This window comes from Notolepis coatsorum (assembly GCF_963971535.1).
Source record: "Notolepis coatsorum genome assembly, chromosome: 4".
Classification (NCBI taxonomy): domain Eukaryota; kingdom Metazoa; phylum Chordata; class Actinopteri; order Aulopiformes; family Paralepididae; genus Notolepis; species Notolepis coatsorum.
Window position 1 is genome coordinate 122635450 of NC_140168.1, and position 26045 is coordinate 122661494.

At 42.5% G+C, this 26045-nt stretch overlaps 1 protein-coding gene across 1 annotated transcript; it reads left to right on the top strand.

Annotated features, from left to right (window-relative positions):
- Nucleotides 1–364: 364 nt before the first annotated feature.
- hmgb3a (high mobility group box 3a) lies at nucleotides 365–25832 on the top strand. Its single transcript, XM_084311742.1, has 6 exons — nucleotides 365–493; nucleotides 2803–2891; nucleotides 6422–6562; nucleotides 15787–15926; nucleotides 18319–18493; nucleotides 24226–25832. The coding sequence occupies exons 2-6, from the start codon at nucleotides 2883–2885 to the stop codon at nucleotides 24379–24381; spliced, it is 621 nt and encodes a 206-aa protein (XP_084167868.1). The 5' UTR covers nucleotides 365–493; nucleotides 2803–2882; the 3' UTR covers nucleotides 24382–25832.
- Nucleotides 25833–26045: the final 213 nt, after the last annotated feature.

A 26045-nucleotide genomic window follows, 5' to 3' on the forward strand; every position in this document is an offset into this window, starting at 1 on the left:
GCAGAATGGGTGCAGCTCAATACACACAATTGTTAAGGCCAGGGGATGCAGACCAAAGAAAGACTTTCGTCTTGTTTACATCAGGGTCGCCCATTTTCAATTCTACACTACATTAACCCCGGATTCACCCACTCACACATGCCTCACCATGCTATGTTAACTATGTTAACTTTTATAGTAGTACAGTAAAAAAAAAAAGTTTTCTCGGCGGCTCTTGTATTCAAAGGGGGAGGGCACGACGTGGCCCACGTCTCCGCCAATGGCGGGCCGGGGATGGAGCACGTGGGGCAGAGCGCGGACCTATCGGCTCCAGTGGAGGTTGTTTTGAACCGCGAGGGCTCTCGGCCAATCAGGGTGTCGTATTGAGCTAGCGCGAGGGCTGTGTGTACTATGGGGTTTCCACAGTGACGGCGAGGAGAGCGAGAGGAGGCAGAGCGCGAGACACACAGACAGGCAGGACACAGGATTTCAAGACTCGATCAACACAACACAGGTATGGCCAAGGGTCCGAGGCTTTTTTTTTTTTTTTTTTTAATATGTTTGTTTGTCATGCAATTAGCCCTATAATAGGAAAATTGGAGGAAATTGTTTAGACTTAATTGGGGGTTTTAGAATATTGGGGCTATTTTAATTCCTAGGATGTTTATAATGTTTTGGGGGATTTTAAGTTTATTTGTGCGTATTACCGTGTAATTAAAATCACGACTGTGTACAGCTACGTTTGTTCATTATTCTACCACAGTTACAATCGTATTTCATGTGTTTTTATTGTCGTGATTCTGTGATTTGTGCGGTATTTCTTAGGAATCTGCTGGAAATGACTTCATCAATTTTATTTATTTCGCACGGTGGTTTTTCATAAAGGAAACATGTGTTCGAATGGTGTCTGCTTGCCTCTGTCTTTTTTTCCACTGATATTGAAGTACAGAAAAGTTATTAAAGTGTAATTCCGAGTCGTGTATTCGCTGCACGCATCGCTGCCGTGTGTGTAACATTGTGAATATGGCTGGCGGTGCCCTGTCTCAGTCCAACAGTCCTTCTAACGGAGGCGCCGTTTCGATGTCAAATCGGGGAAAATACCCACGCGATTATGCTGGAAACATTCGTTTTCCATCAGACGTGTTTATCCCTATGCGACCGTATAAAAAACGCGCAAATGTCATCGTCGAAAAGGTTTTTTTTACGTTTTCCTGCTCCCCAGTCAAACGAACGCTCGCCCTGTGCATTAAAATGGCTGGCGATTTAAACCATTGACGAGGAGCTGCTCCCACACGCAGAAGGGACGGGGGATTTTTTGGCGAAAAAACAATTTCCGTATGGGCGAAAAATTCCGCTATTTTTCGTTTCCGCTCCGTTTCTTCTATCTCTATCACTCTGTATTAAAGCATTTTTAATTTCGGCGCGTTTTGGGCCTCTTTTACAACTTCCTCACGCTCGCCGGGGGAAGGCTCGCGGTGGAAATGGCTGGCGCACCGTCTTTGTTATATACAGGCAGCATTGCACCAAGCGGACGGCGCGCGGGGTATAACTTCGGAAAACTTGTCAAATGTCACGAAATACGCCAAGACACGGCTTGAAATGCGACCCGGTTGAAAAGAACGGACTTCGTTTTATCCGACCGCGTGCTTTTATTTCCCATTTACGGTCGTGTTTGGCCGCGCGAGCCTTTGGAAAGCGGAGGGGGTGTGCGGCGCTTTGTTACCCACCACCTTCCCCACCGGCTCGTCGTGCAGGAGCCATTTTAGTGAATGGGAGCCTCGCAAAGAACCGCATCTAGACACCAGTACTGCCAATACTGTGTGTTACTGGGGCTCAAACACCGCCGTGCGGAGCGCGGGGAGCCGAAAACCTCGGAAAATAACCACATTTACGGGCAAATAACATCGAAGGAGGCAAGATGGAGGAAAATAAACTGCAGTTTCTCTCATGAGGACGCGTTTCTCAAAATGGAAGATGAATAATTCTGGTTGATGACCTCTCGTTGTTTTCCCCAATACAGTCAGAGTGGCGAACCTCTCTCTCTCGCACACTAGTCCCCCCATACTATCGCTGCGTTTGACCCGTGCAAGGCGCCCACTTATAGCTCACTATGAGCGGACTGGGGGAGTTTGAAGGTGGTGGGGTAAAAGTTTTTTCGGGGCGAAAAAATATGTGGATAAAAAGAGACAAATGGCTAATGACAAAGTGGGCGGTGGCGATGAAAAGAATATGGCGGGGGGCTCCTTTATTAGAAGCAAGATTTTAATAGGGGTGGAGGCGATTTGACAAAAGCCAAGTGGGCGCATGAGGAATATATAATTGTACTTTTGATGCCAGTATTTGAATAAATATATATTTATATGAAAATCGTGATTTATTTACATTTTTTTTTATTGTGATTGAATAAAATTATTTCAACATCAGAAAGTTTTTGCATTATATATTAATTACATGATTTGAATGTAAAGGGTCACAAGATTATACAGACACATGATGTATATCAAAGAGTAGACTGTTCTTTTTCCACATCAAAACCACACTTTTGCACACAAATGTATTTACATAAATATTTATTGTATAATAAAAAATAAAAACATTTACATTTTTTACATTATACACTAGTGACAATGGCTTTCACTGTCAACATAAGGCAATAGTCACAAGAGATAAATGAAGAGTGTGAACACAAACACTCAAATCCAACCCCACAAGACAACATCACACCACCCATACTGCACACTCCCAAGGTTACACCCCCCCCCCCTCACAAAAAAAAAGCTCTTAACACCCATCTGTTCTCCTCCGTTGTCTTGTTCTTCCCAGGTCCGCACTAACCACCAGACTCAGACGTAGAGGTGTTCTGTCATTCCGGCGCCATTGCTTCCTCGCGTGTAACCAGCAGGATGGCCAAGGTGGGTCGCTAAGCTATAGGTCACGGTGGCAGGGCTATAGGTCACGGTGGCAGTCGACAGGGAATAATATGTTCCTTTTCCGTGAGCCGTTGGGATGTCTGCTCACCTCAAGCCTGATAGCTTTTCACTTCTAAGAAGATTTAACTTTTTCCCAGATTTTCCACACTATCATTTTGGGGCGTGGCCGGGTGGGGTTTCACTTAAAAACCAAAAAACTGAGCATATAGTCATCCACTGGCTATTATACCACGACCACGTTGAATACGCAATTCTGATTGGCTAAAGGGTATCCCCCACCCCAATAACTGAACACCTTGAACAAAGGTGTCGTATCATCACACACAAGTTTGGCTCGTTAACGAACCGATTAATTAGCTGATCTGTGTTGGAATATGGCGTCTGTGTATTTTACACCATATGTTCTCAAAATGTTTTCATGTCAAAAGGATCCCGATCAAAATAGTCATAACTTCTAATGAAATAAGATATGAGTTTAACTATGACTATTAGCTGGTGACCCCCCCCCCCCCCACACCCTTTGTACCACTGCAGGCCTCTGTATTCACAGGATTTCAGAACTAGAATCACAGTTTATATCTGTTAAATTCGTGACCCACAAGGTAACTGATGGGCGGTGGGTTAGTCTCTGGTCTGCACGGGGAACAGCGCCCCCTAGTACCTTTCTGCCAAACCTTCACTTGTGGTTGTGTACATGTTGAGGGGTGGAGGATCTAACAAAACTTCATTCCTTACGATTAAACAATAGGCCCTTGTCATAGATGGTTAATCATAGGTGTAACCGTAGATATAGAATAACAAATAAGTGATATAATGAATAGATCATTGCTTCATCATTCTGTGGTTGCACCTGTGTTTACCCATCAATGACTTGTCAAAATGTTTGCTGGTAAAAAGGGGTCGTCACTTGTTGGCCAAACTGCAAAAGAAAAAGTTGTTTATCAACCTAACCATACTCTTAAAAAAGTGGAGACCTTGCACTCTACACTAACCTTAAAATATGAAGAAATTAAGATTTTTTTTGTTGCAAGTATCATTTTTTTTAAGATATAGTGGAGGGGTTACGTTATAGCTTGGCCATTTAATGATGACTGAAAAGGGCCGATATGCTAGCAATGTATTGTGAATATAGGGAGGTGTAGTCTGACGTCACTGGTTGTTCCACCCGTATAGGGATTTATCATTGGGAAAATGGATTATCGGCTATTGTAACAATTCTGCCGCATGGAAATTGAAAAGCTTTCCATTTTTGCACAACCCTTCTATCACTAACATTATTGTTTAAGCATTTTTGGTTGAAATAAAATTTGGTGATTTTTTTTTAATGATTAATTGCGCATATTTTCATGTTGAGCTATAGATTGTGGATGAATAAGCACAGAAAGGTACACCATGCAAATGTTAATGCTTTATTTGTTTTAAACGAGGCGATTTAGAAATGGTCAATGGGGAAATACATTGCGTTGGACAGAGGGTGGAACACGAAAAACGGCAATGACGTAACAACTACACCTCCCTATAGCAAGTTGTATATAGAGCTAACTATCCATGATAATGGCAAAAATATATATATATTATATATAGGGCTGTCAGTTTATCGCGTTAATTAGATTAATTAATTACACAGCAAATTATCGCGTTATGAAAATGAACTCAAAATTAATAATTTTTTTTTTTTTTTTTTTTTTATATCTTATTCATTCCATGATAATGTAGAATACACATTTACAGACTTTTTTTTAATATAGTCCATTTGCATGTTCTTGGTATCTGATTCTAGGGACATCTATGAATCTCAGGGAATGTATTCCCAGTGTCAGAAATACTGTGGGCTAGATCCACAAAGAATGGATTGCACGGTGCAAGTTGCACCCTTACTTACAATTCATTATGAATTGAAAATGGGGGACCCTGATGTAAACAAGACGAAAGTCTTTCTCTGGTCTGCATGCCCTTAACAATTGTGTGTATTGAGCCGTACTGTACTGTACCCATTCTGCAATCTGTTAATAACATTTTCATTCAATCAATCAATCTGTGCGGTGATTGATTGAATGAAAATTTTATTTTGAGTCAATTTTAATGAACCAAATGAGAATATCAATACATTTTTTTTTATCTTTGACTGTGAATAACACCATGCTCAAATTGACCAGACCTGAAAAATCTAAGCAAATTAATAGATGGAAGATGATTAAACAGAAGGTTTTGTACTATATACAGTACTGAATTCTGCCATCTGGACACATGCAATTGGAAATATGATTATAGAAAATAGAATTTCAGGCATAAAATGGTTATGCGATTAAAATGCGATTAATTAGATTAATTAATTACAAATCCTGTAATTAATTAGATTAATTTTTTTAATCGCCTGACAGCACTAATTATATATATAGCGACTACAGAGTATATTGACAATAAACAGTTAATAAATAAATTGGTCTGCCCAAAAAAACTCGCTGCCAAGTCAAATCAAATCAAATTTATTTATAAGGCCCGACAACACACGTTAATGTCCCCATGGGCCGTACAGGTCTTCTTTAAACAAGTCAAGAAGAAAACATAACAATAAGTCAAGAACAGAACAAGAACACCATAAGGTCCAAACATTTTTAGATGAATGCAAATAAATGAAAGAATGCAAGCACTCCCAGACATACCCCACGCAAAGGTAAGGAAAAACTCACTAAAACCTCACAATAGGGAAAAAAGCTCCACAGGCAGTGTGGAGGAGAGAAACATTAGAAGGGCCATTCAAGGGGGGATCTCCCTTCTTAGATGTTGGTGATAGTAGTGTTGCAGACGGACAGTTGGTAAGCATGCACTCATGTGTGTAGTGAAACACAGATGAGTGCATGCAATAGCAACTGAACACTGAAGTGTGAGCCATTCTGTCTGTGACATACTGTGGTAATGTTCACACCTATAGGTAGATTTTCGCATTGTACTGTACAAACAAGCGAACACACACACAAAGCATGGCACTTCCAGAGGTGCTCTTTTTGAGCACCTAATACATCGCCCAGTGGGTGTTAAGCAAGCAGAGGATGGTAATGGTTTAAGGGTGTTGTTATGGTTTGCGGAGAAGACTAGCTAAATGCAAGTCTCTTATTAGTACGGTAGTTCTATTATTAACTACTGTGGTGATGGGGAGTCGTATACACTGGGGAACAATCTTCCCTTTAAAAAGCACTTAAAATGCCTTAATCTATGCACACACTCCTTGGGGTACTTAAAACATTGCAGACCCCTTAAACATACCTTAACTTCAGTCTGGGGTTAAATGCCTTATTCAGTCAGGGTAAATTAAGGGGTTGTAAATGGGTTTAAAGGGTAACATTCCACGTACAATTCTACTTGATTTATTTATTTTTATTCTTAATACGTTATTTTAAGGTGTAAAATGAAGGGACTCTGTTCCCTGGTTATATAGTGGGAAAGTTCAACAGCTCAAACTGTCCTCCCATCATCCTACTTGCTTTTAAATTCCAATCTATGACTCATCGCAGGGGGACCCCAGGAAACCGAAGGGGAAGATGTCGGCTTATGCCTACTTCGTGCAGACCTGCCGCGAAGAGCATAAGAAGAAGACCCCCGATGTCCCGGTGAACTTCGCAGAGTTCTCAAAGAAGTGCGCCGGCAGGTGGAAGGTGAGGTCGTAGGTCCACCGGGAGCCCGGAACATGGAACTTTGTGCAGCTCTGGGGTGGATCCTGTACCTGTTCCCTACCCCAGCCTGAACATGGCAATCGTTAGGGGTGGAACAATTTACCATTAGCACGTTTTCAGATTCAATGCCAATTCCGTTTTTTTGACGTTATTTATGTGTTAAAATGTATTCATACTACAGAGCCCCAATTCTAGATGTATATATAATATACAGCTTGGTTTGGCTAAAAAAAAATTACACTTATTTGATTACTAACAATGAAAATGTCCCTTAAATATTATGCTAATAGCAATACCATACCACCAGTTAAAGGTGCTATAGATAAAAAATATAATAAATCAACATCCACAGAGCTTTTAGAAATGTGTGGAATGAAAGTATTGCCCCCCCCCCCCCCAAAAGGAAACAAACAAAATAATGTTTACATTCATGCGTGCACATGTATCCCCTCCCTACTGTACTTCCCATTTCCCCCACATGGAATGCACCTGATTGGATAATTGACATGCTGATGCTCTAGTGCAACCCCTAGTGGCTGAATGTTATCTATAGCACCTTTTTAAAAGGAGAAAGCGAATTTGTTGAATTGCTGATACAGTTTAAAATGTTTACATTTTATTGAACGCACATTTGTTTTTCTCAAATATTCTATTCTATATCGAAATTGTTCCACCCCTAGTAGCAATCTATAAAGCCACACCACTCTTTTCGGAGGGGCGGGAGGGATTCAAAGTTCATCCGTTTATTGTGAGCGTACACATGGCACAAGGGTTGCATCGTTGTCAAGAGCACCACACAACACCATTGGAAGGGAATGTATAGTAGTAAATAAGAACATGAGAAGAAATGTATAATATATGGATCATTAAAATCAAAGGGTATTGCACATAAATAGTAAGGCTGAGCCCGAATGTTCGAACGTTCGTTACGTTAACATTCGAATTCTAAATAAAAATTCGAATTTTTGATTAAAAAAAATGTGTCTATTCATTCTGTTTAAACCAATGGGGTTTTTCTTCACAGTTGCAGATAAAGATTAGGCTACACTAATATTATAGTATTAAAAAAAACTCCTAAGTTATATTCATTAACACATTCCCTGCCACCACTTTGAGTTTGATCATCTTATACCATTCTCTGCCAGTACTGTAAGTCTATGGAGATGTTCACCTTCTTTGCAGGGCTATAACTTTTAAATTGTATTGCTAAATTTACATTACTATGGCCCATTCAACATCGATTATATATCGTTCAGGATGTAGGAACGTTATACTTTTTCATTCACACATTCATACGAAAATACCGAGTATAAATATGGTTTTATCGTTTTCTGCAGTATTTCCTAGAATGTGAGATATAGACATAAATGCATATATTAGATTATCAAATGCCGTTTGATACCGATCAACGTTATATTAAAAATTTCAACTGTACATGGTCCTAAACGTTATGACTCATCCGCGGGTGAACGGAGGGGGGGGGGGGGTCGTTTATAATTCCGTGACCGACGTTAAATGATTTATGTAGTATGGGTGATATATAGATCAGAGCAGTTTGTATCGAAAATGATAAAGAAAAACGCTGAAACTCACGGCAGCTTCCTCGTAGCGTTGGGCGATGAGAGTGGAGCAAACAGATCCCAGTTATGTGATGTGGATCGATGCGATCCAGTTCCGGTTTGTATAATACTAATATACGCCCAAATCATGTGGATTATTGAGTTATGGCAAAGATCCATATCCACGGTGTGTGTCTTGAGTCCAGGGACGATAAACGAGTGGCCGGACGGAATAGGGAGACGCACCGGGATCACAAGAGATCCACTTCCGGTTGCAACTCGCTGATCAGCCACCAGGTGGCAGTATTGAAGCGTTGCAGAGTTGTGCTGAGTCCCGCAGCATATGACAAGGCTCCGTGAGTGAAATATGAATACCATGGCGAAAATATGAAATTATGATGAGAATCACGTCGTACGCCTTTATTGGCAGAATTCGCATGCACTTGAAACCCGTCGTACGACGTTATTGGCGGGAAAAGGGTTAAATAAAGTTGATTTAATAAAAAAGAGACTCATTTAATCAGATTAATCACTTTATTCAAATTGAGGATTTAGTTTGAGGATATTTATAATAATCTTTTTTTTATTATAAAAAAAAGAAATGCCTCTAAATATAAAAATGTATTAAATAAAAAAAATTATTATTAAAAATGTAATTTATGGGGCGCCCTCGTGGCGCATACCATAGTGCTTCACGCACCTATGCGCAGGGTGCGAACCATGGGGGGGCTGGGGGAGCCATGGCTCCCCTATATGAGACATCAGCCCCCCTGAAAACATGATTTGTGAATTTTTGGGGGGTCTCTAAAATACTGACAATAAATGCAATTTTTGCCATGCATTTCAAATTTTTATGTAATTTTCTGTATCGTCATCATCGTGTATAATAATAAAATTAGGCTATTTTGATGTATGATTAATGATTTGCGCACTAATTCACTGTAATAGACAATAGCATAAATCTATGGGGTTGCGGCACTGCAGATATACCGTACTCGTAATAGATGGCAACATGCATGCTATTCTTGCGTTTACCATTCGGAGCGTGGCGGCGCTGCAGCCTGCAGGCACAAATCAAACTTCACCCGCCGTTTAAAAAAAAGAAAATAAAGGTATTCAGGATAATGTCGAAAGTAAAACGAAATATCAAAGAAGTAAGCCTTCTAACCAATTTTGGTTTTACAAAGAAGGCGAAGCAGCCTGCTGTGGGGACTACTTCAGTGACATGCAGATCTTCCCCATCAGGTGGGTGGCGATAATGTTGCATTTGCCTACTATAATAATGTTAGACTCGATGTGTTTGGTCGTGGACTTGTTGTTCGGTATTGGTTCATCCGTGTGTTTCAGCGTTTCCGTTAGCCGGTAATTACCGGTATTTGACCGGCAAAATCTGTTGAAGTCCGACATATTTAATCTCTCCGGTCTTAATGTCCGGTGAAAATAATTCCCTCTATAAGCACAATTTGATTATTTGAATTGTATTAAAATAGGCTAAAATTAAATAGCCTATGCGATGAACGAAACAATCATTACATTTGTTTCATCGTTGCTTCTAATAATGACAACGACGTTGTCAGCGAGAGCTTAGTGCTGGGTGTGCGAGTGCATGTGCAGCTGCAGAGCCGGAGCAGCAGCGGCACAGTGCAGTACTCCAATTCAGCCAATGGCAATTCAGCTGTTGGGTGGGGGCGCTGCTGAGCGGTCCCCAGATAGAGCCAGAAAACAGCTGAATCTGCTGCTCTGCATCGACATACTCTCGCAAATAAGTCATTGGGAGGTGGAGAGAGAGAGAGTCGTCACGCAAACCCACGATAATGTTGCCGTCTCTCTCTGCCAAATTTCTCAGTTCTTCGCTTGATATAATTAATACAAATGTCCAATATAACGGAATTCGTTAGCTCATAAAAATGTGATTATAACAGACTGCTGTTTATTAATGTCGGGCGACTGCCCACAGACACCTATTTGATTTAAAGTCGGCAGCAGCACGGAGTCTCGGGACTTATTTTATTTGGAATATAATGACTATACGCAAAAGTAGCCTAGTTTTAAGTAAAAATATTATAAATCTACATGCCTTGATGATGTCATTCTTTTGTTTTGTTGTCATTCTTTTGCCTATCAATTGTTTTTAACACTTTGGGTGCCGGAAAACGCTTTACATCGTCATTCCCGGCCATGCTCAAGTTGCCGAAGGACGCTTTACAGCGTCTTTAATATCAATATTTCAAAAATCTGTGATCGGATTCATATTTCCCCTCCGCTGGCCTGAGATCCACCAGGAGGACCCACTGAGCTCTCTGGCGGTTCAGGAGCGCCATCTGGTGGCCGATCGGCGCAATCGCCAAACAGGAAGTGCTGTGGAGGTTGTGCTGGTCGGCCATATTACTTCCGGGCACTCGGTTTGGCTCCGGCACTCTGGCTCGTCACAATATATAGCGATCCATTGCCAATAACTCGATAAACAACATGATTTGGACGTATATAGTATTATACAAGCTGGAAATGGTTCATCAGGATAAACATCCCATAATCAAAAACGGTCTACACCGCGCTGATCGTCCAACGGCGCGAGGAAGATCCGGTGAGATTCAGCGTTATTTTTGAACGTGTTCCATATAAACTGTTATGATGAACATATGACCCACACTAGATGAATGATATAACGCTGCCCACGGAATTATAAACGATCCCCCGCCCATCCGGTCATCATCAGATCATACGTAGATCATTCTAGAAGTACGTCCAATTGAAATTCTTTATATCGCCCCGATTGCCATCAAACTGTATTTCATCATCAATATAATGCATTTGGGGCTATAAATCACGTTCTGGAGAAAGCTGCAGAAAGAGATGAAAACATACTTATACATTAGACCATACTTTACTATGAATATGTGAATGAAAAAGTTTAACGTTGCTACACAATGAACAATACATATAGGACTTTGAATGGGCCCTAATAATGGCAATGTAGCAATAGAATTTAAAAAGTTATAGCCATGCAAAGAAGGGGTACTTCTCCATAGACAAATAGAGCTGGCAATCTATAGTATATCATGAATTTAACCCATGGCACCCAAAGTGTTAAGCTCAATAAACTCTGACCGGAATTTCTCTCATTTGACCGGTAGATTGAAATCTACCGGACACTGAGGCCGGCAACAATTTTTTCGAACGGAAACCCTGGTGTGTTTATGTGTAAATAGGACTGTTGTGTGTGAATTCTAGTGTTGGATCAGAGGGGTTAATCTGAGCGTGGACTATGTGGTTCTGTTAATGTTACTCATACCTATAGCCTATGTCAGCAAGCGTCACAGTAAAGTCCACGTGCAGCGCTGCTGACCCCCCCCCCTGAAAGAAAAAGAATGAGCTCCCCCGAAGACCATGGTATGGTTCACACACCGCCTACGCGGCCGACCGGGTTCGATCCCAGCTCCCGTCGTTATTTGTCGCATGTCCTCCCCACCTCTCCTCCCGTTCGCCCTCTCCTCTGTCTGTCCTGCGTGACCAATAAAGCTGTAAAAATGCTAAAAAATTATAATAATAAAAAAATAAAAAATCTTTTTTTGTGAACACATTTTATTATTATTTTTTTGACATGACATAAAACTAGAGACGCAAGCATTAACAGTAAATATCCACAATAAATCACAGGATTATACATTCCAATATTTGAATCAATATAAATGTAGTTTACGAGATATATACATTATACTTGCATTACATACATATGCTCTTACTCGCTCTTCTCCCCCCCCCCCCCCCCCCCCCAGGACCCCCCTTGGATAATCCATCCATTATTTCGCTTCTAACCAAGGATTAGAATTATATGCTAACCTTTATTCTCTCCACCACTTCTAACCAGATTGCAATGCTGGCTTCATTGACGCCTAAAATTCTTGCTGTTGATATCTCTAGATAAATCACATCGAGATAAGTAAGAGCCCATACCTTTTAGGCACATTTTATCCGGTTGCATCCAGCGTGATGCTATCAGCTTTTTAGCAGCCATAAGACCGGACAAAATGTGTCTCTTTAGTTGTTTAGTGGCTGCTATTTGAGAAACATCATTCAACAGCAATACAGAAGGCAGTACAGGTATGTTCAGATATACAAATTCTGATAATTGCGTGGTTACTTCTTCCCAGAATATCTTAACCCTTTCTCTGCCACGGTTATATCCATCCTTATACCGTCCTCTGCCAGCTCTATTTGTCTATGGAGATGTTCCCCTTCTTTGCAGGGCTATAACTTTTTAAATTGTATTGCTAAATTGACATTACTATGGCCCATTCAACATCAAGTATCTATCGTTTAGGATGTAGCAACGTTCTACTTTTTCATTCACACATTCATACTAAAATATGGTCTAAAGTATAAATATGTTTTTATCGTTTTCTGCAGCATTCCATAGAACGTGAGTTATAGCCACAAATACATATATTAGATCATCAAATGTAGTTTAATACCGATTGACGTCAGATAAAAAATTTCAATTGTACAAGGTCCTACACGTCATGCCTCATCATCTGCTGGTGACCGGGGGGGAGGGGGGGTTTATAAGTCCGTGGCCGACGTTAAATCATTTATTTAGTATGGGTGATATGTTGATCGGAGCAGTGTGTATGTTTAATAATAATCAAACACGCTGAAACTCACCGCAGCTTCCTCGTAGCGTTGGGCGATCAGCGTGGAGCAGAAAGTTCTCTATTATGGGATGTCGATCTAGTTGGTCCAGTTCCAGGTTGTATAATACTATATACGTCCAAATCATGTTGTTTATCGAGTTATTGGCAACGGATCGCTATCCAGTGTATCAAGCTGGAGTCCCGCTAGCGATAGCGAGTGGCCAGACGAAATATGGGTGAGCACCACTTCCGGCGCGTCACTTCCGGTTTTGGCGATTCGCCGATCGGCCACCAGATGGCGGTCTTGAACCGTTGGAGAGTTGAGAGGAGATCAACCTCAAGTCTCCGTGGGTGAAATATGATTGCCATGACAGATTTTTGAAATATTGATCTCGATGACGCTGGACGATGTCATTGGCAGATTAAGCATGGCGAGCAATGACGTTGTCCAGCATCATTGGCGAAGAAAGGGTTAACAGGGGGGCATTCCCAGTAGAGTTGTTCCGATACCGATACCAGTATCGGAAATGCCGCCGATACTGCCTAAAATGCTGGTATCGGTATCGGCGAGTACACGTAAATTCTAGCCTCCGATCCCATGATGTAATTTATCTCCTGCCGAGTCCTGCGGAGAGTGAGGATTATAAAATGAAGGTGTTTTAAAGTGTGATGCTGTGTCATTTTAACAGCAGATACACTTTCTTAAATTCCATTGTCCCCGACAGTGCGGTGTGACGGGGAGCTCGGACGGGATGTGTTTTGCTGGTGTTATGATAGCATTAGCTGGAAAGATAGCTAGTTGGAACAACATCCGCTTTAACGTTACATCAAATCAGATGATCGCCTGTCCTTTCTCCAGGACCTAACACTGTCCGTGACCGTCTATCAACAATAATGCACCCACGGTGAATTGTATTTAAGTTAAGTTAACTGACTAGCGTTAGCTGACTATTACTAACGTTATCAAATGTCAATGCGGGAAGACGAGCTAGGTCAGTTAGCTTAGCTTGATAACGTTACCGTGTCTAAAGTTGGTGCTATTTATAATCCAGCAATAATGGCTGCAGACCTGCAAGCAAAGTACAGCAAGTGCCAAAGGATAAGAGTCTGAGGCGGAGTTTCAAAAGAGAATGTTGAATATTTATTTTGCATCAAAAATCACAACATGAACGTTCTATCTGCCACTAGCTTACAGACTGAATAGGGTATATCTGCAGAGCCACGGAGTAGCGAGTGCAACACCGTTTAATGTCCGTGTGGATCATTGGAGTAGGGTATATCTGCAGTGCTGCAGCCCATACTCATTGATTAATGATACTAATACAAATCTATACAATCACCTGTTGTTGAATAAATACCACTACTTTCCAGTTATTACTAAAAACAGTATAACAGTATCTGTAAAAAAAAAAAAAAGTATTTATATAATTTTTTATTTTTTTTTGTATGCACTGGTATCGGATAAATATCGGTATCGGCCGATACCCAAAGCTTAGGTATCGGAATCGGATCGGAAAGGGAAAAATGGTATCGGAACATCTCTAATTCCCAGTACAGATGTATAAATGTACCGATATCGCCCCTTGAACACAAGGAGCATAGAGAGTCTTGTTTAAGCCCCATTCGGTTCAATCTTATAGGAGTCAGGTAAGTCCTATGAATATAATTAAGATTAATCTGTTGATGATCCGGGTTGCGTGACGCTAGTCGAACGTTTGCCCAGATTTCTTGCCAATCAAAATCCACTTCCAAGTCTGGTATATCCCTCCTCCAGACTCTAGGGGGAGGACTCCATACGAAGAAGTAAGTAAGGGATGATAAAAATCTGATACGAAGCCTCTCGATGTCTCCCTTTCATAGAAGAATTTGTGATATGCTCAAGTGGTATCTTTAATGGAACTCCATGAGCCTTCAAAGTTGCTAATAACTGTATATAGAAATAATAAGTGGAGTTGGTGAGGTTAAATTTGTTATAAATTTCATGATAGCTACAGAAACCCTGTTCGTTGAAGATATCTCCCAATGTATTTATGTCTTGCTTTTCCCATTTGGGGTATCTGATAGGTCGATGTGCAATAAGGAGTGCATTGTTATTGAATGGGGGAGTATGGCTATGCCATTTATGTGGGTTAGTGCATTTTTTCTGTGTGTCACGCCATATCCGAATTACATGTGTAATAAGAGGACCAAATTTCAAGTCGCATTGCTTAATTGATAATTTGATGTATACTATATCCTGCAGTCTATGTGGTGCCACTATGTTTTCTTCTAATGTTCTCCGGGATACAGATGCTTGAGAATCAAACCAGGTGATCAGTGGTCTTAAAGAGAACGCTTTAAAATAGTGGTAGAAGTCTGGAAATGCTAAACCTCCGTCGGCTTTGTTTCTCTGTGCGGTGGATCTTTTTATTCGTGGAGGTTTGTTGTTCCAAATAAATTTATATGCGGTGGAGTGTAATTTTTTAAGTTTTGACCATCTGTCAAAGTCATTTGTGATCCTATCTTGGAGTCTTGTATAATTATACTTCACCGTTTGGCCTATAGTACTAAGGGAATATTTCAACTCCAAGACATCTAAAGTGTTCTACCATTGGTAAAAAAAATATTAAATTTATATATATTTTGACTCTGACATGAACATTTGATGTGGCGACTGGCACGACTATTCGAAAATTCTAACTAATCCCTAGTGTCCACCTCTAGTCCATGTGCACCTCTCACCGCGCTCACGTCCCCACCTGCCGTCCCCTAGTGTCCACCTCTAGTCCATGTGCACCTCTCGCCTCGCTCACGTCCCCACCTGCCGTCCCCTTGTCAGATCGCCACTCGCAGTCCTCGGGGAAAGGTCCAAAAGCTTGCTTTTTGCCTGCGCTGTTGATCTTGGGGGGTGATTCTGAACAACGTTCAATAGTGCTGGTTCCTTGGCTGGCTGTCAAATGTATCCACTTAAGTTTGAGCCAAGATCCTCCCTGTGTCGTCATTAATAAAATGGGGTGCATTTGTTTTTCTCTCTCAGACTATGACGGCCAAGGAGAAGGGGAAGTTCGACGACATGGCTCGCCAGGACAAGGTGCGTTTCGACGACGAGATGCAGATCTTCGCCCCCGGCAACAGGAAGAAGGTGAAGAAGGACCCCAACGCCCCCAAGAGACCCCCGTACGGAGCACACCCACATGCACACACACAGACATGTAGACACACATTCACATGTACACACATAGACATGTAGACACACATTCACATGTACACACATTGACATACACATGTAGACTCACATGTACACACGTAGACACACATTCATATGTACCGGTAGACACAGACATGTAGACACACATTCACATGTACACACATAGGTTTGGGTACCGTTCACATTTGAACTGGTACCCGATGGTACCTTTTTTCGGTACTTTCATCATTTGTCAAACAATTGTCAAATTGTACTTTTAAAATTGTATTTCTGTTGTTAAACTATAAACTTCGCAGTTTCAACATTTTTATCACACCACACAAACTAAAACCCTATCTACCTCCCTCTCCCAAACCGTTCCTACAACCATTTTTTAAGGTTGCATGATCATGTATAGTCAAGTCAAGTCAAGAGTTTTAATTGTCACGGCATACAGGTATACAATGAAATGCGGGTGGTCTTGCCCGCGACGATGTGCAATACAGTGGTACAACATATAATAGAATCCAATAAAAATACAGTGGTACAACATATTAAAGAATCCACTAACAACAACAGTGCAATAAACAGGTACATGGTGTGCCATCTCGGTATCTGTACATAGTATTTACAGAGCATATAGGACATGCTAGGTAGCTTTAGTAGTGCAATACACTGTTCCTGTTGTTTTACTAATTTAAAGTGGCCTTTCCTCTGGCCATAAGTGTGCGTGTGTGCGGCATGAGTGTTAAAGTGGCTGCTAGTGTGTGAGCGTGCTCAGCGTGCGTGTCGTGTATGTGCTTGTGTGTGCTTGTGTGTGGATAGTTCAGTTTCTGTGTCTCTCAATGTTCATTGTTCATGGCTCTGATGGCCTGGGGGAAGAAGCTGAGCCTAAGCCTCTCCGTCCTAGTGGCTGGGGTTCGCAGGCGTCTGCCTGACCTCAGCAGCTGGAACAGGCTGTTATTGGGGTGGTGGGGGTCTTTCATTATTCTGCAGGCTCTGGATTTGCACCTCTTGTTGTATAGAGCCTGCAGGGGAGGTAGCGCAATACCCGTGGTACGCTCGGCTGAGCGCACCACTCTCTGTAGGGCCTTCTTGTCCTGTGCCGTGCTGTTCCCATACCAGGCAGTGATGTTTCCGGTCAGGATGCTCTCTACAGCTCCTGAGTAGAAGGACTGGAGTATCTTCCCCGATACTCTGAACTTCCTTAACTGTCTCAGGTGGTAGAGGCGCTGCTTCGCTTTCTTTACCACTGTGTCTATGTGTGTTGACCATGTCAGATCCTCTGAGATGTGGACCCCCAGGTACTTGAAGCTGCTCACCCTGTCCACGGTAGCCCCGTTAATCATCAGTGGTGTGTGTGTCTCCTGCTGTCCTCTCCTATAATCCACGATCAGCTCCTTGGTTTTACCAATGTTCAGGAGCAGGCTGTTGTCCTGGCACCAACGTTCCAGTACCTCAACCTCCTCTCGGTAGGCCTTCTCGTCGTTGTCCGAGATCAGCCCCACCACCACCGTGTCGTCTGCGAACTTCACTATGGAGTTGGAGCTGAACTTGGCCACACAATCGTATGTGTAGAGTGAGTACAGCAGGGGGCTTAGAACACAGCCCTGGGGGGACCCGATGCTCAGGGTGATGGTGTTGGAGGTCTGACCCTGACCGCCTGGGGTCTTTCACTCAGAAAGTCCAGTACCCAGGCGCTCAGGGCGGAGCTCAGACCTAGCTCGATCAGCTTGTCCACCAGTCTGGTGGGGACTATGGTGTTGAACGCTGAGCTGTAGTCAATGAACAACAGTCTCACATAGCCCCCCTTCTGACGGTCAAGGTGGGAGAGAGTGCTGTGCAGTACCTGGGAGACCGCGTCGTCAGTGGACCTGTTTGTCTGGCCATCCTCAGTAAATACGATCAAACTCCTCACCGGATGGGACACACGAAAGGGAGAATGGGTTATAGCAGACTTTTTTGAATATTTCATCTAATGAAATGAAATGTTTATTATAATGAACTATCCAGTTTGTTTTTATAGTGTAACTGAGAGGCTCAGCCCCCCCCCCCCCTTTCCTCACTAATGGAACTCGAAACTGAAACTGGTGTAGAGTATTTCTCCGCTTAAGTTGCTAAAGTTAGTTAAGGTTTTTACCGTGACATGGACATACAGGACAACAATGGGTCCTGATGTGTGTATATATATATATTTGCCCTATTATTTCCCACATCTTTTGTGTTTGATCATTGCCTGATCCCTGCATTCCATCATTTCAGCCTCTGAAACATACAAAATCTCAAACATGTCTTGTTAAAATAATTCTTGTTAAACCTCTTAAACTCTTGTTAAAACCCCTCCTTTTCTCATCTTTATTCCCCCTCTATCTTGCCTTTTAGCTCCGGCTTCTTCGTCTTCTGCGCAGAACACCGGCCAAAGATCAAGGCTGTCCACCCCGGCCTGGGGATCGGAGATGTTGCTAAGAAACTGGGAGAGATGTGGAACAACCTGACTGACTCTAGCAAGCAGCCCTTCCTGCAGAAGGCCAACAAATTCAAAGAAAAGTACCTGAAGGTAATAACAGTAGCAGTTGTTGTTGTTAAAGTTCCCTTCCACTCAAAAACGGGTTTTATTTAGTTTGTGTTTTTCACTTTGAGGCATGGCTTTTGACTATACAGATTGTTATTTGTGCAGAACTTATCACCAGAACGCTGTTAAAAAAAATTCCCTGGATAGGAAGAGCTTCTTTGTACTTCCCTGAAATCTGAGTTGCATTTGTGACATCACCAATGGGTCGAACCTTTCATGGTCCAATGAGTGGTAACCTTTAGCTTAGGGATGCCCCGATCACGTTTTTTTTGCTACCGATCGTCTATGAGCCATATCGGCCGATACCAATCGTTTTTGGTTTTGTTATAGCAGCTGGCAGTATTATACTGTAGGTCTAACACGGGCATTCTCAAAGTCCGGACTAAATTATCTAATCTAATCTTAGAAATTAAGTAAAGTGAATAGTACTGGGTGTTAAGCATAACAGCATCTAAGTTAATTTATTTTCCTATGAACTGAAACTCATAAGATCACATAAGGCTAGCATCATTGGCGTTCAGTTATAGCTATGAAGAACGATAGCTAGTTAGCCAACAGCTGCGAAAACAAATGCCAATGATGTTATCATGAGCTATCAGTAGCTAGCCAGCTAGATAACATTAGACAACGCCTCATGTATTAAACTAAAGTGAATAGTTTACTGGGCCATTTTGTTTAAACAGTAGCTAGGTAGCTGACGTTAGCCAACGGAAGAACGATAGCTAGTCAGCCAACGCTAGCCAACGGCTGCAAAAACGAATGCCAATGATTTGATCAGACGTTGATATTATGAGCTATCAGTAGCTAGCCAGCTAGATAACCTTAGACAACGCCTCATGTATTAAACTAAAGTGAATAGTTTACTGGGCCATTTTGTTTAATGCTTCAGTGATGTTGAAAGAGGAGCCGTCACGACAAGTTGCGGAGGCTAGGACTCTTGCCATCTTCGGAGCGAATGAGAGGATTTGTTGACAAGACGGGTCTGTGAGGGGGAGGGGGGGAGGGGCGATGCGTGCACTGGCGTGTGTGAGTGGTAGGAGAGAAGACGGCGAGATTCCAACTCCGCTGAGAATTGGATCATGATTTTCGCGCGCGTCATCAATCGGTTTTCGCAATCGGCGACTAGAAAGCATTATCGGAATTCCCCCAATCATATTTATACTGAATATCGGCCGATACCGATCGCTGGCCGATCAATCGGGGCGTCCCTACTTTAGCTTCAGCTACACAGAAAGCTGAGTAGGTATTAACCCTTTCACTACCACACTACATAAGGTTAACCTTTCACTACCACATTAACCATCTGTAGTGGCAGTGAAAGGGTTAACCTTCTGTAGTGTGGTTGTGAAAGTGTTAACCCTTTGTCGGCTGGCAGTGAAAGGGCCTTCTGTATTGTCGCAGTGAAAGGGGGTTAACCCTTTTGTAGTGAAAGGGTTAACATGTCTTGAAAGAATAAGCTGCCACCTAGGAATTCTTGGTAAACCTCCAATGGGTGGAGAAAAAAAACATATTTATACAAAAGAAAATTTGAGGATTTAAAAATAAACCTGGAATATTTTTTAAACTGCTTTTTTGTTTTTGTTTTGGTGACACCTATTGGTGATTGCTGTTGCATTTTAGCACTGCATTTACTTGGTTTTCATCTAGAAAATGTATGCTAACTACTGAGTTTGTCTTCTATTTATTGCAAACAAACTGCAGCTGTTGCTGGCACAAGTAAAGCGCATCACATCCTGTGTGCTGAAGGATTCTCCTGGTTATGTTGTACCAGACACCGGTGTTTAGAACGGCAAATGTAAAAGTGTTGATGAACTGAGTACAGGTGGAATCACTTACCAGTCGGCTATAGAGAGTAGAAAAACGGGACACTTATATGAACATTTAAGAGATTGGCCTATTACTTTAAAGCAGTTGCAGTGGTTAATTTTCTTTGGTGGTTTGTAAGGCAGCTGTAATGCCCGCTGTCGCATTGCATTGTGGGGTAGATCGGCACTGAATGTTCAGGCACAGGCATGTTTTAAAGGGGCTACGTGCAAGATGTTGAATAATTTGCAATGAGGACCATGTCCACCCCGATAGCCATTAACACTTTGAGTGCCAGCCATGCAGAGCGCTAAAAGGCTCCGTATGCCAGCGTCCACTTCAATGATAGAGCTCTCATATTTGCAAACGCATAAATTATGTCTTAAATTATGGCTATGTGTCTAATCTGGCCGTCGCTAATCAATGACTTGTTTGCAGTCAACATTGTCGAAACGGATTGTTTTTTAATCGTTTTTTTCCGTTTTATACCATTTTGAAAAACGTTCTTTTTTTTACGTTTCAGGAAAATATAAAGATTCTGTGATCATTTCCTGATCAGCACACACGCACACACACACACATAGGGCACACGTTGATATCTCTGTGAAAAAAGTTCAGATTATCCTAAGACTGGTAAAAAAAAAAGATTATTCCAATTCCTGATCGCCATTCCAAATATCGATCGCGTTTATTGATCCAACGCTGGGTACTGGAAATATGTATTCCACGCTGTTTTGGGGCTCGGCAATGAATCTGATCCTCTCGGGTGACTTGTCTGAGAAGTAAAATGAGGAAGCTGGATTTCCCCCCCCCCCCCCCCCCCCACATGTGTTTCATGCAATCCATTCCAAAGGGGTGCAGTACAACAGGGAGAGACGATAGGGGGCGGTATTTTCCCAATGGAGCTCAGAGAGAGTTTGCAGCACTAACGTGAGACTAGATTGATGAAATATGAATTCAAGTTCAAGTTCAAGTTTCTTTATTAGTTGACATGCAGGGGAGGGGGGGGGAAGGTGGGGGGGAGTGCACAAGCCAAGTCCTGGGTGGGGGAGGTCTCCCTCACACGAGGCAGCCGACAGTGCGGCGCCAATGCAGAGGAAGGGGGGGGGGGGGGGGGGGGGGGACTAGGGATTGGGGGTGTGGGAAGCCGCTCGCCACTCTTATCTCCCAGAGGGCCTTCAACTCCAGAGCTCTCGGTTCGACCTTGGTCCAGGAATTTGTTTTGGCTGACTTATCCCAGCCACGTCCCTTTAAATTTGATTTGAATAGAGTGGAATATAACTCTATTGATTTGAGTGGAGTGAGTTTTAACAACTCCGTCCAAATGACTGAATGCATTATTAGTCCAAGTGTCCAAGTGTCTTATCAGTTCATTTTGGTAGATCCTGTGCGCGGTAAACAGATCCAAAATCTTCTTATTGCAGTCCAAAAGCTTCGATAATCCAAAAATGACCACGTCTTCAAGTTGGTAACCCGATTATGATGTCCCAATAGGCAGAGAGGGTTAGCCTTATTCTGCTTCTTGAAGAAAATATGCAATCCACTGATTAGATCCATTTAGAGTTGATTTGAGTAAAGTCCGGCCACCGGCACGAAGCAGAGCATAGCAGCGTCGGGCTTCATGGAGCAGTAGAGGCGGCGGTAGGAACGGCCTTGAGGAGCCTGGGGAGAGGAGAGAAATGCGACTTGTCTCTGCAAGAGGTGTTCTTACTATTCAAATCGCTAATAAAAAAAAACGAGATTTATCGTCGCTAGCACTCAACGGTCGGCATGAACAAACGATAAATCTCGTCGCTGGCACTCAAAGTGTTAAGCTAGCATGAAGCAGCCAGCCAGCCTATAAATCCCTCACGTTGTCTGGTTTCCAATGACACCTCCTCTGTTTGTTTAGGCTTTAAAGCTGAGTCCGCTAGGTCCTCACAGAGCCAGTGGAGTCGGCCACGTCACTGTTTCCTTGTTTGATTTGATTTGATTTTATTGATGGATTAAAAACACACAACAAGGATCCAAAGGATAACATGAGAAAGAGTAAAACCCTTATTTCCGTCATGGTCCCAGGGCTGTTAGGCCACAACAAAAAAACACGTCAATAACACAACACTCATACATTTAAAACATTATAAGACTAACCTAACGCTAAAATTGTATACCCCACAATAACTAAAAACTGACAATAACACAAAACTCATACATTTAAAACATTAAAACATTAAAACATTGTTCCAATCCTGGGCTCCAGAGAAAGTAAGGGAGCATTGGCCCAGTTTCGATCGGAAAGAAGCAGGCTTCAGGTTTGCTATGCTTGCTCTAGTTCTGTGGTTGTGGGATTCGTTGACCGGGGTGAAGTAGTTTTGGAGGTATCTAGGGGACCTTTGGTTTATAATATTGTGCACTATGTTCAGTCTGAGCTGGGTAACTCTGGCCTCTATAGGAAGCCAGTTTAGCTCCTGGAAGTGACTCCTCCCTATGTGGGTGCGAGGGCCAAGACCCATTACCACCCTTACCAGCTTATTTTGGGAAACCTGAAGCTTCTTTTTTATGTTCACTGACAGGCCCTCGAACCACGATACGCTACCATAGTCAAAGTGGCAGAGTACTAGGCTATTTGCTAATAGCCTGAGGCTATCTCTGCCAAGGAGGTTGGCTTTCCTAGCTAGGTACCTGGTGCGGGCGTTGACTTTGCCCAGTACTTGGGAGGCCATAGCCTCCCCATCTAGGCTCCCGTCTATCATACAGCCTAGATACTTCGCTTTTTTTTGCTGTTTTAGGGTTACAGCTCCTAGCTGGATATTAAACTCCCGTGCTTTCCTGAGCTTGGGCTTGGAGGCTAATAGTACTGCCTCTGTTTTACCTAGGTGAAGAGAAAGCCTGTTGTCCGAAAGCCACCTGCTGACCCCTGCAAGTTCTTCACCTAGCATCTGTTCTAGTGTGTTCTGATCCTTGTGTGAGACTAGCAGGGCTGAGTCGTCTGCAAATAAAAACAAGTTACATGAGCATGCTGCTGACATGTCATTTATGTACAGTAAAAAAAGGAGAGGTCCTAGCACGCTTCCTTGTGGGACCCCACATACAATGGGCTTGGCCTCTGACATAGTGCCACTGACCTCGACCTGTTATTGTTTGTTATTGTTTTAAAGGCCGTAAAACAATAACAAGGAAGCAGCGGTAGGGCCGACATCACTGGGATTATTTCCTGAAGGATGAATAAGCATGTCTCCGGTGAGCGCTCGCTAATTCCTACACGATTGCATGTGGGAAACACAATTTTATAGATTTGTTGATTTTAAATCGATAAAGTCTTAGTTGTGACCTTTCTAGGGAGAGCATGCCACGACTCCACCGCGCCCAGGGTACTGGCCCTCCTTATTCAAAATCAGACAAATAAGTGTGGGAATCTGACGGTGTGCCCCATGCTCACCACTCTTCCCGGCTCCCCCATAATCCTACCATGAGGGACCACAAGTGACCATAAATGTTCGAAATGCCATCTTCATGGTTTAAATTGGATTATACAGTGGTATAATGTGTAATTTAAGGCCCAAAAATGGCACTGTGGCGGTACATGACTTTTGCCATGGTAAATTATTAGCTGCGGCCAGCAGCTCTATAGGTCACTCTCGGTCAGAGGCCACAGGTTTCACCCTAGGAGGCTGAAATTGAGGCATAGCGGTTCAAGTGTGTGTGTTCAGGCCAATTGGCTAAAGTGGGGCGTGGCAATGGCAGTCGTTTTATATAATGGCCAACACCACGGTGGTGAAACTGAAATTGGAAGAAGGTGTGTCTCTCACGCTCCAGTTCTGTATCTTTCTCAAAACTTGAACCAACTTACCGCCCCACACCTTTGTTAACCCTTCCACTGCCACACGACAAAAGGGTTAACGGGAGCTCTTCTCACACGCCGTGTCTCTTTGCAGGATGTGGCGGAGTACAAGGCCAAGGGGAAGGTGACCGGTACCAGCAGCGCGCCCCCCAAACCCACGTTCAAGATGAACACTGTCGAGGACGACGACGACGACGAGGAGGAAGACGATGAGGAGGAGGATGACGATGAGGAGGAAGATGATGAATAAGATGTTTTTTTTTTTTGTTTTTGTTCTTTTGTGTTTTATTACGCCGGATAATGATGACGATTATGATTATTATTAAGAAGACAATGATAATGGGTGTTACTATGGTGAATATAATCAATGCGTTTTGTTTTTTTCCAGTCGATGTGCTCTAGGGTTTAAGGAAACACTGGCAACTGTGTTTTTTAATTTGTATTATTCCATCGTTCCCTCTTTGTTTCTCGACACCTCCCTGCTTATGAAATTCTCTGTATGTTGGAAAAAAGAAAACGCTTAGTCACACGTAGAAGCAAAAGACGGCCGCTGTGTGACGAGGCCTCCAGAGCAGTGCAGAATCGTCTCCTCCACTCGTGTGTATGTGGGAGTGTGTATATGAACGCTAATGTGTGTGTGTGTGTGCGCTTGAGTGCATGCATGTGTGTGTATTTGAACATGTGTGTGTCAGCGTCCCATCTCACCACCAGCGCTGTCTGGTGTCTTCCCAAACCCTGAAAAAAAGATTTAAAAAAAAAAACATCTTCCACTCACTGGACCATAATACATGATATGGAGAAAAAGCATTTAAAACAAGTGGTAGCATAACAATGAATATAAACACCTTATTTTTTTTGTTTTTGTTTAATAATGAATGTCCAAGGTGGTGTGCGTGTGTGTGTATGTGTGTTCCTGTATATGGTAGAGTTATTGTAGCCTAGTCTGTTTTTATTTTCCTATATATATATTTTTAAAGGAAATACCCTCTGGTGATTACGATGCACATATCCAGAAGTTGTACATGTATGTGTGTAAGTTCCTAATTGCGTGTGTTAGTTTGTTCATTCGGTTGGATACTAGTATCGTCGGTTGAATCCTAAACTCGAAGTGTCCAATTCCCATGCAAGCTGCAACCGTGGTTGGCTGGCTAGCTAACATGTGCGCTGGCTACAGTAATCCCTAACGTTAGCAAAACAACGTGTTTCCTCCTTCGTAAAGGGGTAGTTCACTCAAAAATATATGTTTTTGAAATACATTTTCTCCCCCTCTTCCATCCCTAGATGACCCCCCCCCCCCCCCATTTTTTTGTTGAGCCTCCATATGGAAAGAGCATGCAAGCATCTCATTATAAAAGTAAGGCTAAACGAGAAAAGCGCTTGGATTCGTCGGAAGATTGAGAAGAATCGTGCGAAAGGAATACTTTTTGGGTGAAATGCACCCTTTGAAGACGGTTCATGGCTGATTGATGCCCTTGGAGGAGATATGCTGGTATATAGAGGCACTGTTCCCTTTTTGGCTAGATACATTTTGAATATGTTAACCGTGACTTGTGAATTCCCGGTGTTCCCACAAGAGCGGCTGCACGGAGAGGAGCAAGCATGGCTTTTGACAGTAAAATTGTACTTACCTGTATCGAAGATTTTTCTTTTTTGTATGTTTAGGAAGCTACGTTTACTATTAAAAGTATCACATTTTTACAATGTGTCTGATTTTATTTGTTGGCTTGGTTTCCGTCTTCTCACCGCTGCAGTATTCCTTCACCTCTAACCTGCAGGAAGTGGATTTTCTTTAAAGTTCAAATATGGAAGAACCTTTTCTCATGAGAAGGTTGTCTGGGTTTTCCCAACTTTGGGATGTAAACGCAACCTCTTCAACCTGAATCAAACCAAAATCACTTCAATAATATTTTGTGT

What these genes read in the sequence shown, in the direction of transcription:
- hmgb3a (XM_084311742.1), top strand. An exon ending in AGTGCGCCGGCAGGTGGAAG is followed by an intron (nt 6,563 to 15,786) that starts GTGAGGTCGTAG and finishes TTTCTCTCTCAG; the next exon opens with ACTATGACGGCCAAGGAGAA. An exon ending in AACGCCCCCAAGAGACCCCC is followed by an intron (nt 15,927 to 18,318) that starts GTACGGAGCACA and finishes CTTGCCTTTTAG; the next exon opens with CTCCGGCTTCTTCGTCTTCT.